General features: G+C 40.8%; 1 protein-coding gene across 10 annotated transcripts in view; it reads right to left on the reverse strand.

Moving 5' to 3' along the window:
* Window positions 1-17,945, reverse strand: part of Spice1 (spindle and centriole associated protein 1) — a 41,777-nt gene extending 23,832 nt beyond the window's left edge. For 3 of the 10 annotated variants that reach the window (XR_015632678.1, XM_087575843.1, XM_087575841.1), the window contains exons 1-8: window positions 17,857-17,945; window positions 15,343-15,458; window positions 11,885-11,980; window positions 11,041-11,088; window positions 9,324-9,467; window positions 4,568-4,670; window positions 3,630-3,736; window positions 2,463-2,578 (exon numbers count right to left, since the gene is read on the reverse strand). Coding sequence is in view for 8 of the 10 variants with exons in the window: in XM_087575843.1 (XP_087431969.1) it covers window positions 2,463-2,578; window positions 3,630-3,736; window positions 4,568-4,670; window positions 9,324-9,467; window positions 11,041-11,088; window positions 11,885-11,980 (614 nt within the window). In the remaining 2 variants the exon portion in view is untranslated. Of the gene's footprint in view, window positions 1-2,462; window positions 2,579-3,629; window positions 3,737-4,567; window positions 4,671-9,323; window positions 9,484-9,895; window positions 10,016-11,040; window positions 11,089-11,884; window positions 11,981-15,342; window positions 15,459-16,576; window positions 17,644-17,856 lie in introns of those variants that run through there. The other 7 variants (XM_087575845.1, XM_087575844.1, XR_015632677.1 and 4 more) reach the window with 5 other exon arrangements.
* Between the last annotated feature and the right edge of the window lie 287 nt (window positions 17,946-18,232).

Genomic DNA, 18,232 nt, shown 5'->3' on the forward strand with positions numbered 1-18,232 from the left:
TCTTTAATACATCACTCTCAGTTTATAATATGGCCAAACTAAGGAAGGAGACAGAAGAAATTAGACAGTCAGCAAGGCAGGCTGACATGCACAGAGAGCATTATACCTTCGATAGGACCACAGCCTGTGCTCAAGCACACACAGGGACTCATGGAAATGCTCGCAGACAAGCTCACAAGGAAAGCAACACCAGGTTCCACAAGCAGGGAGATGACAGAGCACAGCCTGAACCTAGTGTGGCTAAACTAGACAGGAAGGGGCTTCCAGAGCTTTGCTTTGTTTTATCTTTAACTCTCAGCAAAAAGGGGGAAAATCAACTGAATGACTTCATTCTTAAATAATCCACTTAGTTTTATGAACTGTGATCCTAACTCAAGAAGCTATAAAAGCAAAACAGAAGAAAGCACAAAGAAGGGAACAGATAAAGGGGAAATGTGAGGAAGGAGAAATCAAACTATAAGCTCAACTTAATAAGCCAGAAGCCAATTCTTGGAAAGTTAAGAACTAGACTGTAAGCAATGCGGTCCTGAGAGGATGGCCAAAGAAATGATGGCGAGGGTTTGGTGCATAAGCCCCAATGCACCCCAACACCGAAACAAGCATATGTCTACACAATAACGAACACACAGAGATGCCTGCTACTTCCCTATGATTTTATACAGCCCTGTAATTAATACACAAAAGAAAAGAAGAAACCTGAAAACACTTAAGATGCAGGAACCAAACGTCCTTCGTAGATGACATGATGCTACACTCAGGACCTGGAGAACTGCGGTCAGAACAAACTTACCTAGGACTCAGTGCATAGCTGGCCACTGAGATAAGACAGAAACATGCATACTAATAAGCTGGAAGGCACGGGGGAAAGGTCTCACTCAGGGAGACTGCTTACCCCTCTCCCACAAGGTCCCCAAATCCCCAGCCACACAGGGATTTAAAAGATATAGTGGAAGAAAAGAAAATCCCATTTAAAGGAAAAATAAACAATATTTAAGAATAAACTGAACAAGAAATAAATACAGACTACATAAGAAAAATATCAAAACATCCCTCAAAAACAAAAGGCACACTTTTTAACAAAGGGGAAACATCAGGTCCTAACAGAAAATATCAACAAGCTCTGATTTATGAATTAAACAAGTTGATACTAACTTTCATACAAAAATAGGTTAAAATCATTAGGAACACCCTAAAACTTTAAGAAAAGCTGTAAGAAAGTCAGGCATGGTGTCACACACCCTTAACTGCAGCACTTGGGAAGCAGAGGCAGGGGGATCTCTGTGAGTTCAAGGCCAACCTGATCTACATAGTAAGTTCCAGAACAGCCAGGGCTACATAGAGAGACCTTGTCTCAAAAAAACAAAATACAAACAGGAAGGAAGGAAGAAAGGGAGGGAGGGAGGGAGGGAGGCAGGCAGGCAGGCAGGCAGGCAGGCAGGCAGGCAGGCAGGCAAGCAGGCTGGCTCCAGGTATCTATAAAGCTGACAAGTCCTCTCTAAAGAAAACTCTGTGGCACTCGAGAATGACTGGAGAAAAGAGGCCAGCGCCACTAGAGGAGCAAATCCTGAACAGGCCCACACTGAGATAGAGGCTGTGACAACGGGACAAAAGGGAGGTCTTTTCTAATAGTTTAAGGACATGGCTGTGATTCTCATCCTGTGTACCAAAACAAACTAACTGAAGGAGACTAAATCCCGAACACAATGACACACCTCCTAGAAACAAGTATGAGAAGTGTTCTGAACCCTGGGCTTGGGAATGAATTTCAAGAGTACAGTTCTTCATAAAATAGAAATCCACAATTTTAAAGCAAAATTATTCAGCATTAATACTTTAAGCCTCAAGATCCACTTCCAATTTTTCTTAAATATGGACTTCAAATAATATAAAAGTATGTAAGATATTTATTATAGTGTTTTACTACAGAGTACCAGATATAATGTAAATGGTCACGTACCCAGGAGAGAGGCAGTCAGCTCTGACATTCACTCAATATACAGACCAGTGGCTACGTCACTGTACTATAAAAACAAAGCAAGTGACCCCTAAAGCTTACAGAAAGCTGTGGGGCGACTTTAGGTCATATCAGGTGATAAATTCAAATACAGCATTGACATTTTTAATGTATGAAACAAGAGGAAATGAGAAATATTTATACAGCTGCTTATAGAAAGAAGTACAGGAGAAATAAAAACCATTTTACCCTCTTACTACAGCTTGTAAGACACTGTAGAACAATTTTCAACATTTAGATAAAACTATACCTCAGCTGCTTGTTACTTTGCTGACTTGTTTTTAAGGAATAATACAATAAGCAAACACTCTGAATACTGAACACTGGCCGAGAGCCTGTGCACCCCACCCCGAGACACACACACACACACACACACACACACACAGACACACACACACACACACACACACACACACACACACACACACACACACACACACACACGTACCTCTCTGTATTCCTGTTGGAGTGTGGGCTGAGGGAGTTAGGCAGTTCGCTCTCACTGTCTTCTGACTGGCTATGAGCAGTGCTTTCCGCCCCTCCATCGTCTACTTCATTAAGAGCCTACCTCAACAACAAAAGCAGCAACACAAGTGACTATATGCTCACTCATCCTTTCTGTCACAACAAACGTTTCTCGTCCTAAAGCTGACCCCCTCCTGTGTGCCAACCACAAAACCCTCGTCTTCCTCCACGAACTGTCCTAGTTACCCTCGGCTGCTTGCCCGCTTCACCTACCTATATTTGAGTGTAAGAAAGCATGTTTCTTCTTACCATACCATGTGTCCACCTTGATAGACTATCTCCTGTTAGTCTTTTGGTTTTTGTTTAGTCCAGGCTAACCCAATGTATTAGGTAGCAAAGGCTGACCCCAAATTCACAACTGCTTTTGTCTCAGCCTTTCTAATGCCAGTAATGCAGGCTTGTGCCATCACCACTGGCTCTGCCAATCTCTTTAAAGATTCATCTACAATTTTTCATTCACCATCTATGTATGCTCGGCAACCTTTGCTTGTGTCCTGCCACTCCACTCAAGAAATTTTCTACAAGGTCAATGGAGCATGTTTAATCCTCCACAGACAAGTTGGTCTTTCCCTCATTACACCTTACATATCCCTTGTTCCTTTCTTTACAGTTCAGAGAAGGATGACATATGCACGAGGAATTCAGGCCAATACCCAAAACATAGGCACAATAAAGTGCCAGGCATGGCGGCGCATGCTTTTCACCTCAGCACTGTGGAGGCAGAAACAGGGCGATCCCTGGGGCTCCTTGCCAGTCAAGCTAGGCTTATTTGATGAACTCCAGAGCAATGAGACACCCTGTCTCAAAGGAAGTGGACAGCATTCCTGAGGGTTTCCTATGACTTCCATGTGTGCACACGCGCGCACACCATACACTGAAGTATACACTCATCATATCTTCTTGGATGTTCTAGTCTTTTTTTTTTTCTAGCTCATCTTTCCCAATCTTTGTGAGTCTTCTTTTTCTACTGTCTCTTTACAGCTGGGAGGACAATGACTGACATTTAAGCTTTTAGAATGGTTTCCATGATGCCTGTATCGAGCTGAACTTCACCTCAGCATGGGCGTGGCTGTTGAGGGCAGTGGATTACCTGAGGCTCTATGATTGATTCGTTAAGGATAGACTGGGTGCCAGGGTCTTGATTTATTCCAGCGGGGCTCCGTGAGGAGCCTGGAGCCATTGTTACGTTTGGAAACCCTGCAGGGAGCAAACACAAGTCACTATGGTTTTATTCCATCTGCTTGAAGAGGCTCACAAGTTCTATCCTGCCACAGGCCCCCTTCACCTCAGGGACTTCACACAGCAGTTCCACTTCCATGGGTGGATATGCACCAGCCATATCTAAACTCATTTTTACCTTCATAAAACTCCATGAGACAGGTTTTATTAGTTTACAGGCCAATAAATTGAAACTTGGAAAAATTAAGTAACTAGCCCAGAGTTATGCTAGTAAATGGCTGACCCAGGATTCAAACTTTCCACTAAAAATAAATCCTGTTTCTAAAAGATTAAACAAATTATATACCATCATGATTAATAATGCTGAAGCTGAGAATGGTGATATGTACCTTTGATGCCAGCACTGAGGAGTTAAGAGGAAGGAAGATCAGGAGTTCAAGGACAGTCTTGGCTACATGGATTGTGAGGGTGGGGGGCAGGAATAATCATATGTAACTAAAGAAAAACAGAGTTTCTTTTGGTAAGAAACTGAAGTTGCTTTAGATTTTAAGCTAGGTTTATGCAAACTACAAGTAAAGGCACATATTTAATTATGCAGTAACTTAATAAGCTGAAAATGGAGCCATGCTACGCAGTTACAGAATGCTGTACTTTGCACTGCATTTTAGTAGACAGTTCCCTGTAATTCTCTAGTAACAGCAAGTGAAGTATGATCTTTGGCTCTGTATATACAAGCCAGATAGAAGGTGCAGCGGGAACGTGACTTCTGACAACAGAGTGAATTCTTCTAATTCCTCATGAGCTGTGTTTCCGAGAGCAATTCAGGTTCAGTGTGGACTGAATGCTTACCTGTGCGCTTACGAGGAACATCAACAAACAGACCTTTGGCTGCAGTCAGCAGATGATCAGACTTTTCCAGCACATCCTGTGTCTGGTACTGATCAGAAAGAATCTGCACATGTGTTAAGAAAAATACTGTTTAGAGAAAAATAGGCTCACTTGTCAAATTACTAAGGAGAAAGACTAAGGGAAGGCACCAAACATGACATTTTAAAAATTTAATTTTCAATCTTTATTGGTTATGGTTGCTGAATCTGTTCTTAACCATGGGCCATGACCCATCCTAAAACCCTCCAATGGCAGTATTCTTAGATAACAGTAGGTGAGACTATTACAGTAATTAGTAGGCTGAGAGAAATACATATTACATTGTGATCTGGTACACACACACACACACACACACACACACACACACACACACACGATCAGGTATATACATACATACAAATACACACTTAAAAGTAAGACTGCAATTTACATAGCCTTGCCACATGAGACTAACTATATTTTTTATTCCATTCTAGTTTTCAGTGATGGTTGTAGCCCACTAACTTGATTCTATAACCCATTAATAAATAATAGCACATACTTGAAAATCATATGCTAAAGATAAGAATCTTTGAGCCACAAACTCAAGGTGTTTCCACCACTGAAGTAGTCTGATAATCCACTAACAGGCCTATGACTTAGAAAAACAAAACATAGATTTTAGGACTAAGCAATGCTGTGCTGGCTTTTTATTATGGAGAGACTGCTGCACAAAACACCATTACAGCGGTGCCTCTGATTATGTACATTCTATTGAAGGACGTTAATGTACAGAAAACAAAGCCATATGCTACAGATTCATCAATTCTATCTACCACCACCAGATGGCATTCTTAAGCTGAAAGGAATCTTAAAATCAAGACAGGTCCTTATCCAACCCTGACTCAAATCAATAAAGCATCTAATAACAAACACTACGACTAGAAGTTCTCCGCAATACAGACAATCACATCACATGGCAGTTACTATTTTAAGATATAGAAAGAAAAGTGAGTAGCAGTCTTATGTTATCCTTTCTGCTACAGCCAAGTAAGTCAGCTAGGTCAGCTAAAGAGAGTAAATTCTGCATCTGCTCCTTCCACAGAGTAAACTTTGGAATGGCGTAAGGCCAAGAGCACACACAGTACAGAATACTGGGCTCGGGGTCACACTAGAGATAGTGAATAAACGCTAACCACTTAGTTTCCTGCTGTGTCAATGGCACATAGCATGGGTTTTACTTGAGATCTGATTATAATTGACACGGGGAATCAATGTAGTTATTAACAAGATCATTTTCCAACTTTCTGCTCTGTCAACTCCATGACTTTATTTTGACAGAGGGTGTGGTGGTTTGACTATGCTTTGCCCAGGGAGTGGCAATAGTAGGAGGTGTGGTCTTGCTGGAGTAGGTGTGGCCTTGTTGGAGGAAGTGTGTCACTGTTGGGGGTGAGCAATGAGACCCATCTCCTACCATGTGGGAGATAGTCTTCACCTAGCAGCCCTCAGATGAAGATGTAGAATTCTCAGCTCCTCCAGCACCATGCCTGCCTAGATTCTGCCCTATCCCACCTTGATGATAATGAACTGAAAGTCTGAACCAAACCTGCAAGCCAGGCCCAATTAAATATTGCTCCTTATAAGAACTGCCTTGGTCATGGTGTCTCTGCACAGCAATGAAACCCTAAGACAGGGTAATGCCTTAAAAACAAAAAACAGTAAACTCTTCAAATTACCAGTAGGAAATCAGCTGTGTGACTTTTCTAGCATGGTATCTAGAACCATGCCTCTGTATCAGGTATATGACTATGGTCCTATAACACCCATTAACTACAGACACCATAAACACAGAAAACATAATAAACAAAATAGGCTCATACTCTTTGACCCTTAGTTTTCTTTTCTTTTTTACCCCAGTACTTGAGAGTAAATCCTGAAGCACCCTAGGTAATCCAACAAACAAGACTGTTCCTAAAAACACAATCAAGTCTATTCACTGGAGTATTTATCATGCCAAGGTAAGAAGCAATCTTACGATTCAGGGTTGCTGTCCTGGAACTTGCTTTATGATCTTTGTAGCCTCAAGCTCACAAAGGTCCAGCTGCCTCTGCCTCCTAGTGATGAGTGCTGAGACTAAGGCTGAGACACAAGGCCTGGCCCAACTCCTACCCTTTAATCAAGGGTGCAGCTCGACTTCCACCCCTCTTTGAATATGGGAACAGCCAAGCAATAATGTCCTGGAGAATAACACAGAATGCCAAATGGCTGGCAAAAAAGGGGTAGGAGACACTGTCTACTTCCACTCGCTGTTGCCCTGCATACAACCAAAGACACTGTGACAGCTATCCTGTGTTCATGATGCTGAAGTCACATGCCGAAGAACTGCAGGGCCCTCTACCTCTACCTCTGAGCTCTTCCATGAGAGAACTAAATCTGTGTTTTGTTTAAATTACTGTATTGAGTTCTTTTATTCCCAGAAGCTTAAACTGGACTCTAATATACAACATACGTGTCCACAAATAAAACAATCAATAATAAATCATGCCAAATCTATATCCATTAAGAAGACATTAGACATTAAGAAGGTAAATTTATTTCTAACTACTGACTTTGAAGATACACTGGCATAGAATCTAAGCACCTCCTCCACCCTACAAGGATGTACAGAAGGGTGTGGAGACACTGAGAACCTGTATAAGCTAGTGATGCTCTCTGAGTGTATTAAAACACAAATTATACTGTCTTATGACCCAAATTTTTATCTTTGGTGAAATATCTTCCAAGTCCATACAATTAAGAGCTTAGAAAATATAATTTATAATAGATACAATATATAATAAATTAACATGGCTATGGTAGAAAGTGACAAAGGCAGAAAGTAAAGGGACAATCTTACTAATTCTGTTGATACTGGGAATTAATTACAATCAAATCTCAAGTAAAGCCACCATTTTGCATTCTTCTACTAAGTCTGTCACATTTCTCGGAGCAGACTGTTCATGTGGCCAAAGACCACTGTACTGGACTTACAATTCTCTGTGACTTAGCTGCAGGGAATCTGACAACCATTCTGACCTCCACTGGAACTAGACACATACAGACATACATACATACATACATGCAGATAAACCCCTATACAAAAAAAAAACAAAAACAAAAACAAAAAACTAAATCTTCAAAAAACAAAAGGAGAAGAAAATTAAAACTAGAGAAAGAAAACCTCCCAAAGTGGTTCTCTAGGTCAGATCTGTGGTTTTCAGTTGTACAATGAGAATTAACACATGTGCATGACTAGCCTAAGATTGTAACATGAAAAGTTCTATTCTCTGAATCCACTGTTCCTTTCTCAAATTTTGTAAACATTTATTTGGGAGATAGTTTTTCTTGATGCGTAAGATTCCTCTAAGAACTCTAAGGAATTTCTCAGAAGGCAGCCGATGACTTGAGCACACACGTTCTGCAGACAGCATGAACATTCTGCAGACAGCAAGCACTGTAAGCTTGCCCTGGGTAAAGAAGCACATGCAGAGCACGTTCCTTTACTAGGACTGCAGCTCAAACAAAAACGGATGCTCTACTCTAGCTGCTTCTTGTCTGACACACTGTTCACCCTGCATATCTGACTGCTTCTTCAGCACAGGCAGGCAAAAGGTTAAGCCAGAGATAAATGCCTTAAGACCTACGTCGATGGGCACACAAAATTATTTGATTTTATTTCATTTTTGCCAGGTAATTCTACTATACTGTGGAACTAAGACATAAGTACAGATGTTTACAGATACAGAGCACTTATTATTTTGAGACTGTGATAATCTCTTTAAAAGCATATGCCAGGACTGAGGAAATGGCTCAGTGGCTAAGAGTACTAGCTCTTCTTCCAAAGGACCCAGGTTCAATTCCCAGCACCCACATGGTAGCTCTCACAAATGTCTGTAAACTACAATTCTAGGGGATCTGACACCTTCTTCTGGTATATGCAAGCATCAGGCATTCATATGGTGCACAGACATACATGAAGGCAAAGGATCATACCCATGAAATTAAGAAACAATTTTAAATATTATGCTATTAAAATCTCATAACAACAGAGGCAAAAATTTAAAGATAAAAAGCCAAGGTAATGTAAAATGATGTTACAAAATGTGCAGAAAAATGGATATAACTGAAAAATACTGTATTAAGTTAGGCAACCCAGACAGATGAGAATTGAAAGTGCTTGCTCATGTGTGAATCCTGGCGTTTAATTGTTAATTAATTATGTATATTTAGGTGGGAGTAAGTGTGCATAGAGGTCAAAACAGTTTCTATGGTAGCATGAAACCGGAGAAAGGGGTGGGAAGATATGAAGTGAAATATGTATTGCTAGAGACAGCGAATTCAGTGAGACAGAGGAAGGGTAGGGAATGGGGGAGTGGGGAGACCAAACATCCACAATGAAGTGTTATAACAATGGCATTGGGAACATGCCACATTATATGCTACTTTTTGAAAGGTTGAAAGAGAAAAAGAAAAAGAAAAAATTCCAGACCAAGGAGTTATATAATCTAAGGCTATAGAGCTAATGAGTTGTGAAAAGAACATTTAAAGTAGCAAAGTAGACTCCACCTATCCTGCTGTTCTCTACAGGCCCCCCCAATTAGCTCACTGTACAAGGTTGCATAAGTACTAGGGTCTCTCCACTGAAACCAACCCAAGAGAAAAAAATGATATTTTTCTAAAGAAAATGAAATTACACTACCTCCTTCATGATAGATAACTTTCTTTTTTCAATACTTGAGGTTTCTGGTTTCTGCTTCTTCCATTTTCTCTTCAAAGCTTTTTCTTGAAGTTCCCAGTGCACCAATGCTCTATTCTTTGACTTGTGCATCTCATGACGGCGCACCTATACAGAAGGAAAACTGTAAAAAAAGGCTTTCAGTAACAAAGATACTGCCTGCTCCTTTATAAGACTACTTACACTAGTTCACCACTCTTTAGTCCTTTCTGGTTCAGTATGTGTGTGCTTCAGTGTGTGCATGCGTGTACATTCATAGCTAAAACTCTCCAAGTCTTCTACATTTTCAAAATGATATAAAAGAAAGTATTGAAAATGTGGAGGTCTATCTTAAGACACACCAAAGTATTAACTTCTACTTCATTTGTACAGACTACCAAAATACCTAGTGTTCTTCCATACAGGTTAAAACTCGAGTAATGAGTGCTAAAATGTCAATTAGAGGTCAACACTGACACTTCACTCATGATGTAAAGGATACATAATCCACCTAAGTCATCTCTGGCAAAGCACACCCCTTTCACAATAAGCATTACTTCCAAGTCAATGGTGTTTGTATAGTTCTGAAGTGGCTTCATGTGGAACTGAGGTCACAGATGATGTAGATATCCAGGGAAGGAGAGTTCCTGAGGCAGAAGAGACAGGAGCCAGAGCTCCTAAAAGAGTTGGAAGGGAAGATTCCAATGGGGTAACTGAGGACTAAAGGTAGACATTTGTCTTTACAAATACGCTAGTCCTCAGAATTGTAACTATGAACATAACTTTGGTCATCTAATGAAGTTATAGTCATACAAACATGCCAACTACCAAAAAGACTAGCAATCAAGAATTGTGAGCATGCATATCAGAATCAGTCAAACAGTACTTTATACCCAACAGGAGAACTAACATTTAAAAGGTGACAGTAATCATGTGTAAACGAAGCTCCACACATGCTGGTGGAATTTAAGCAGATAAGCACTTTGGAAAACAGTTTGGCAATGATTCATAAAAGCCAATATGAAGATACATGACCTAGCCATTCTATTCCAGATAGACACATAACTGTCTGCATATGTTCACAGAGACGTGTACATGAATGTCCACTACAGTATTACTTCATAATAGAAAAGAAGCAGAAATAAACCAGATGTACAAATGACAAACAGTTAAATCTGGAATCGCCATTCAATGGAATAGTAAGGAACGAAGCAGAGATACATTCTATAACACAGATGAATCGATAAAATATGCTAGAAAAAGAGGAAACAAAAACCAGACCACATCCTGTAGTCCATCTGTAAGAGAAACAAGACTAGGCAAATTCACAGAATCAGAAAGATTAGTCACTGCCATGGACAGGCTAGCCTGGACTACACAGAACAAACCTGTTGTGAAAATAACAGCAATGACAACAACAATGGTAAAATGCTTCCAGACAGGAAATGAAGACCTCTTAATTCTAGATAAGTGACAGGACTACAGAACAAAAAACTCCTGAATAAAATTCTAAGTGGCTGATAAGCCTTAGTAAAATCAAAAAATTCCTTAGGTATCCTTTTAGGTTTTATACAGATGTGAACAAGATTAAATGTAACCAAACAAGTTCCAAGGAGTGATGATGGTTTCTGTTCTCAAGATTAGAAACCAGATATCAAATAAAATACAGAATCCAGGACTTAACTTTCAGTGTTCAACTTACCAGATCTTCAGGAGTTGCCCGGTGAACTGTTAGATCATTCACAGTATTCTTTAAAAAAAGAAAAACAGAGTGAGCTTTTTAAAAGTTTCCTTATAAATTTATTTTTAAGATTTATTTATTTACTACATATAAGTACACTGTCTCTGTCTTCAGATACACCAGAAAAGGGCATCAGATCTCATTACAGATGGTTGTAAGCCACCATGTGGTTGCTGGGATTTGAACTTAGGACCTCTAGGAGAGCAGTCAGTGCTCTTAACCACTGAGCCATTTCTCCAGTCCTCCTTATAAATTTTTAACAGTTACTCAATTTCAGTGGCTGAAAATTGATTCAAATATCCTAAGACCAAAAGTCCCCCCCCAGGAACCAATATTGTCGATATAATGTTAAAACACATTACTTTTGAGTATCTTGTAGAAAACAGGGTATTTTTAGGTGTTACATAGGAAATAAAGCTCTATTATTTTAAAACAAGGAATAAAAACAGGGTGCATATATTGTGAGTAAACTTAAATGAAGCTACAGTTTCCAGATACTAGGGTTCCACAAGGCAATTGTAAAGTGTTTTAACAATGAAAGTGTAGTCGCTAGGGCAAGCTGGAGAGGAACTTTTTTGAGGACATAGTTCAATCTCACTAATCTTCTAATTCTAGAGGAACTAGAAGTTATTACCCTTAGTAGTGTACTCTTAAGGAGGAATGGGGCAAATATCCTGCTCTTCCCTCCAAGACCAAACACACGCCCAGAAACCCACCCGACCCCACTACAGCCTGAGCCGTCCCAGCAACACCTGACAGTGCTAAGGCCCGTTCCTAGGACACTGCTTATGGTCCCCAGACTTACATCCCACTCTTGCCTCACTGCAGCTTTCTTCTTTACTTTCAGAGTCTTTCTTGCACCTCCCCGGGGACCAAAGCGGTTCACTCTGATCAATGACATCTAGAAATATTAATGTGTTTTAATAAAGGCAAAAAAATAATTATGCATTATAAGTACATATAGGACAACTAAAACCACTCTCAAAATATCAGGAGAATTTAGTCATGATCAAAGGAATAGGCTCTCCACTTACTTGGCTTTCTCATTTTACAATTAATACTAAAGTGAAACCAACAATGTATTAAAAAGGTTTTAAATAACAAAACCTTTTGCTTAATAAAGAACTTAATATAGAAATTATGACCTAAAATAGAAACTAAAGTACCCTTTGCTGAGAGCAACAAACACAGAGATTGCAACAACTTCTAAAATGAAACCCACTCATGAGGGCTGGTTGATAAGCAATGGTGCTGGTAGTTTGTTATATGGGTCAGTTAGGATCATGTAGAGCCAGACTTCTGGAAAGCATCCATTCTTTCCACCATGTGATGCCTTCTATGCTGTTCAGGAAATACAGAGCAAAGCCCTTTGTTAGAGACAGACAAGCACACACACACACACACACACACACACACACACACACACACACACATACACACAGAGAGAGAGAGAGAGAGAGAGAGAGAAAGAGAGAGAGAGAGAGAGAGAGAGAGAGAGAAATAATTGCACACACAGACAGACACTAGGACAGATTCACAAGACAGCCGTAGGCAAGCACAGATTCAGACTCATAAACAGAGAGAGGACGAAGACACAGGGAGTGTGCAGTAGAGAATTCAAATTTGTACTTGCTCTTGGTTAAATTACTCCAAAAGGAAGTGCTTTTACTTCTTTCCTTTACGTGTTCATACACTATTGGTCACTCAAAGTCAATCACTAACACATATTACCCAAACAACCTACCAAAATAACTACAGAACTTCCAGGCTACCCCTCATACGCCTTACTAGCCCACAGTGCCATGATGTCGTCAGCATCCTTCACCCACACCTGTCCGTCTCTCCAATGGAGAACACAGACCCTTGCACATGCTAGGTAACTGTGGTACTCTTAAGTTTCCCCTTCCCCTTCCATTAGTATTTTTAATAAAATAACTTACTGTGATAAAGATGCCTAAGCTCCAGGGTTTCCCTAAAACAGTCTTCCTAACTCTCTACTGTCTTTCTCGTTACATTTCACTCCTCAAACATGTTGTCAATTTCAGAGCTTACAATCCAGCAAAGGAGATGAGTCACAATGACTATTTTCCCCCTGTGGTGCTGAGTTCAGATTGATGCCCAGATGTAAAATACATCAGGCAAATTCCCTCACACTAACCTCTGTGTCAGACCAACAATTAAGATTTGGTTTCTCATGACTTGGTTTACCTACTTTTATTTCAAGTTTTATTAACATGAGTTCTGTAATATTTTCATACATGTACATATACATACATTATATCACACCAACTGCCCTCTCTCCTCACCCTCCAACTGGTCCCCTTCCTCTTTACAATCAAGCAAGTATCTCCCTCCTACTTTCACATCTTTTTCTAAACTCTAGAGAAAACAAGTAATATTTATCTCTCTGAGTCTGGTTCAGTTCCACTTAATAGCTTCTAATTCTATTTCCTGCACATAGGATTTCATTCTTTTTGTAACTGAATAAATACTTCCTACATACATCACATTTTCCTCATCCACTTATCTTCTGATGGACATCTAGGCTGAATTCATACCTTGACTACTGAGAACAGAGTCATAATAACCATGGAAGCACAGGTATGCCTGTGGTTGCCTAACGCTCCTCTGGGTATAAACCCAGGAGTGTACAACTGCAATCTAAAGGTGGTTCTTTCGGTGTTTTTAGTTTTGAGGAACCTCTATTCTGGTTGTACTAATTACATTCCAACAGCAACATACAGGGGCTCCTCTTCAGCTCCCAATATCCTCACTAATATTTGTTTTCTTGATGACAGTAGCCATTCTGGTGAGGTAAGCTCTCAGTGTGGCTTTGATTTGCATTTCATTGGTGGCTGAAGATAATAAACGTTAAAAAAAAATTCTCTCTGTGTGTGCTCTCAGAGGCCAAAAGAGGATGTCAGAACTCCTAAAGTCAGAATTACGGGTGATCGTGAACACTCAGTCAGTCCTCCAGAAGAATAGCACTGTCATCTGTCCAGCTCCTGAACATTTTTCTCATGTATTTATTGATCATTTGTACTTGTTTTGAAAACCGTTTGGTTTATTTGCCCACTAATATCAAAGTCTTCTTTCCGGTGTTTAGTTTTTAAAAGTTCTATATTCTGGTTACCAGTGCCCTGACAAATCACTAAAATACAATAGGAAAATACCTTTACCCATATTGGAGGCTATTTCTTCACTCTTTGAATTCCAAGTGTGCAGTTTTTTAAAAGGGCATAATATCATTGCCAATTCTTTTATTATATTTATTTGCTTATCTCTGGGGGTGAAGGAGCACATACACAGTGTACATATGAGGGCCAGAGAACAATTTGCATGAGTTGTTTTCTTCCTTCCACCATATACATGCCGGGAATAAACTTTGGCAGCAAAACTCACTGGGCCACCTCATCAGCCCACTTTTGTCAAGTCTCATACAGAAAGTCTTTGCCTGTGCCTGTATCTTGACGTGTTCTCCTGGTTTCCTCTAGGAGGTTCACATCACCTTTCATTAAGGCTACTGATCAATTCTGAACAGACGTTTTACAAAGGGGGGAAAGTGATATGGTTTCAGCTCTACGTATGAACACAATCTTCTCGGCACCATCTGCCACCAACAATTAAGTTTTACAGTGGTGATGCCAGTAACACCTGTAGTGGAAGTAATGAAGCGTCAGCTAAGACAGTCTAGGTACTTACTATATGCGGATTGTTCTAAGCTCTTTGCAACTATTAGTTTCTTTAATACAAGAGCTCCATGAAGTGGTTACTACTTTGACTCATTTTATAGATGAGGAAATTAAAGGGCAAAGAGTTAACCAACTGTGAAGTTCATTTGTAGTAGAAACATAACCAGCATTTAACTGGACACGGAACAGGTAAAAGTCGAAATGAGCCATTGCATTTACAGAGTTATATTCCAGCAAGGCACCAAAACAATTCAACTCAAAGAGTACTGTTTTCAATATTCCTTTGAAAAAGTCAGACTCCTACCTCGTACAGGGTACAAAATTTAGCTTAACATTAAGTCATATATTGAGATGTTAGAACTAAAACTGTAGGACTATTAGAAGAAAACATGAGTATAACAGCTGTGAACCTTAGGTCAAGCTGGAGAACAGAGTCAAAAGCAGAAGAAACCGAGATGTGGGGTGGATAGTTTGGTTCATCAAAAATTCTAAATGTTATACTCAAAGGTACAATCAAAAAAGTGAAAAAGATGCCTAGTGCAGCGGCAAAAGTTATTTGCAAATCATTTACCTTGTATCTAGAATCTATTTTAAAAATTCTCGTAACTGGACTATGCAAACAACCAAATTTAAGCGGGCGTAGGTCTTGAATGCGTAGGTCTTGAATAGGTATCTCCAAATAAGATACTGCAGATGGTAAGGAAGCACATGAAAGGAAGAAGAGACTGTCAATAGAGGCTGGTGGGATGGCTCAGTGGTTAAGAACCCTTGTTGCTCTACCTGAGAACCTGAGTTCAATTCCCACTACCTACATGATGGTTCACAACCATCTGTAACTCCAGTTCCAGGGGATCTGACAACCTCTTCTATCCCACAAAGGCACCAGGTAGCATGCGGTGCACATACATACATGCATGCAAAGCATTCATACAATATAATATAAACCTTCTTTAAAAATGACCAACACACTCTCTTGCTCTTGTTCTTTTCTCTCCCCGTTTGTCCCCTCCCCCACCCCCGCCCATGCTCATAGCGGATCTTTACTTCTCCCCTCTTCTACTCTTCTTCTCTCATTAAACCTCTCTCCTCGTGGAAAAAAAAAAAAAAAAGACCAACATAATTAAATACTAGTCAAAACCACTTGAGGGTGACTTTAACAAAAGAAAATACAAGTACTGGGAAGAGTATGGAGAAACTTTGAACCTTCATATATTTGATGTTTGGAATAGAAATTTACATAGGCACTTTGGAAGTCCACTGGGAAGTTACTCAAAAATTTAAACACCATTACCATGTGACCCAGCAATTCCCCTACATAAACATTCAACAGGATTAAAAACATTAGTCCCTAGAAAACCTTTAAGTGAATGTCCACAATATTATAGTTAATAGACAGAAGTGGAAACATCTCAACACGCCCATTAATTGATGACTATATAAATATATATGATATATCTATGCAATTGGGATGTCACTTTGCGATAAGGTATAAAGTACTGACATAGGCCACAATGTGGATGAAGTCTGAGTGCATTAACTATGAGAACCAGGAGGGTAGCACAGCCCTCTAATCTCAGCTCAGGAGGAGAGACAGGCAATCCCCAAAGTGGCTAGCTACATGAGCCAAATCAGCAAGTTCTAGATTCAAGGGAGAGACCCTGCTGCAATATAGAAAATAAAGAACCAAGACACCCAATAGCAGCCTCTGACCTACACACACACACACACACACACACACCATATACACTTGCAAGAAAATGTTAAATGTAAAAAAGCAAAATTCAAGTACACCATGTATAAACTACCTGATGTTAATGTCTCTGCATCGTTAATGAAAAGCCTCGGCATTAATCCCACAACTCTGGGAGACATACACTGTCTTAAGAGACAGCACAGTATTATGGCTAAGAATTCGGCCTGGAATCAGGCTGTATAGATTCACTCTTGAGCTTTGTTGAAACTAACTAGATATGTACGCTGCCCATTGGAATCCCTGCCTGACACACACTAACTCCTATTTCAGTGTAGATGACATCCATGGCAATTCTTCTTTTCTCAAATGAGGTAAATAAGGCTTAGCGAACATAATCACATTGCTCACAGTGACACAAATGACAAGGAGAGGAAGGAACTGGCCCTAGGTGTCACTGACTGTAAAGTACGTGCTAGGAAACTACAAACAACGGGTTGACTCTGTTGGTTAAAACATGCAAGTCTTTAAAAGAGAGGGAATTTTTATTTCAAATTATATTTAAAATATTACATTTTTTCCACAAGTTAAAACTCTACCAGCCTCAACCCAAGAAACAGTCATGAATCTGAAGCAAAAACACGTGAGGAGCTAAAAGCAGGGGTCAAAGGTCCATATTCCTGTTTCCCTTCCTCCAAAGGGCAGTTGTCAGGAACTTAGGAAAACAAGCGCTGTTTTTGCGTCATAACAGAGACTAGAGGTATTTTAATGACAGTAAATAGATCACCATACCCTGCAGAAGTGGGGCCTGTGTGGAGAAAATGAGGAATATTAATTGCTTCCTAATGCTAAATCCTTTCATATTTCTCAGGCTCTTTCCTGATCCACATACAAACACAGGCCTCTTCCTAGGCTTCCCCAACACCCTCACTGCCTTCTCTTCCCAGTTTTCCCTCCCACACATCCTGAGATCGAGCTCCGACCTTCACAAGCAGCGCCAAGCACCGTCTGGAACAATTTCATACATCTGACTCCCAAGCCCAAACTCTCAAGCAGCCCTTCCTTAGAAACCCTGTCCTAACTTAAAGGACGCGCCCTGTCCCAACACCAAGTACACGGCGTTCCCCAGTTGGACACCAAACATCTGGAGCACCCGACAGCCTCGGGATATTTCCCGCCAGCGGGGTGCAGGGACGCGGCGCGCGTGCGCGGGGCTCGACGTCCCGCAGGAGCACCAGGCGCTACCCGGAACCGCACTCTCGGGCTCTGCGAGGCGAGCGGCCGGCCCTATGGTGAGGACGCCTTCCCTGGGCGTCGGGACCGAGGCGGAGACGCTGGCCGCTTCTCCTCGCCCTGCGCGCGAACGTCAGGCCTTCCCCGCTTCACCCAACCTGCCTTGCTGCTGGCCGACTGCCGCCTCCACCCCGACTAAAAACTTGAGTCTCCAGAACCACAGAGCCCGCCACAGGGCAAACGCGGAAAGCGGCTTCCGGGCCGTTGCCCGGGTTACTGTAGCTCCGCCCCCACGCCTGTGCGTACATCCGGCAAGCTCCTCAGAGGCGTCCCAGAGGTGGTACGTGTGGCGCTAGGGCTGTGTTTGTTTTTGTTTTGTTTTTTTCCCGGAGTTCTCACCTAAAGGGCTGAATAATTCTCCCTTCATAAGCCTCGAGAAGTCTCCAAAAGAAACGTTGCTTTGCACACCAAGCTCCACATACCGCACTTACTTGCCTTAACTTTTGATCATTTACTAAAATATTTCTTGCAACCTATC

Source organism: Rattus norvegicus, chromosome 11, assembly GCF_021556685.1.
Source record: "Rattus norvegicus strain SHRSP/BbbUtx chromosome 11, alternate assembly SHRSP_T2T, whole genome shotgun sequence".
Taxonomy (NCBI): domain Eukaryota; kingdom Metazoa; phylum Chordata; class Mammalia; order Rodentia; family Muridae; genus Rattus; species Rattus norvegicus.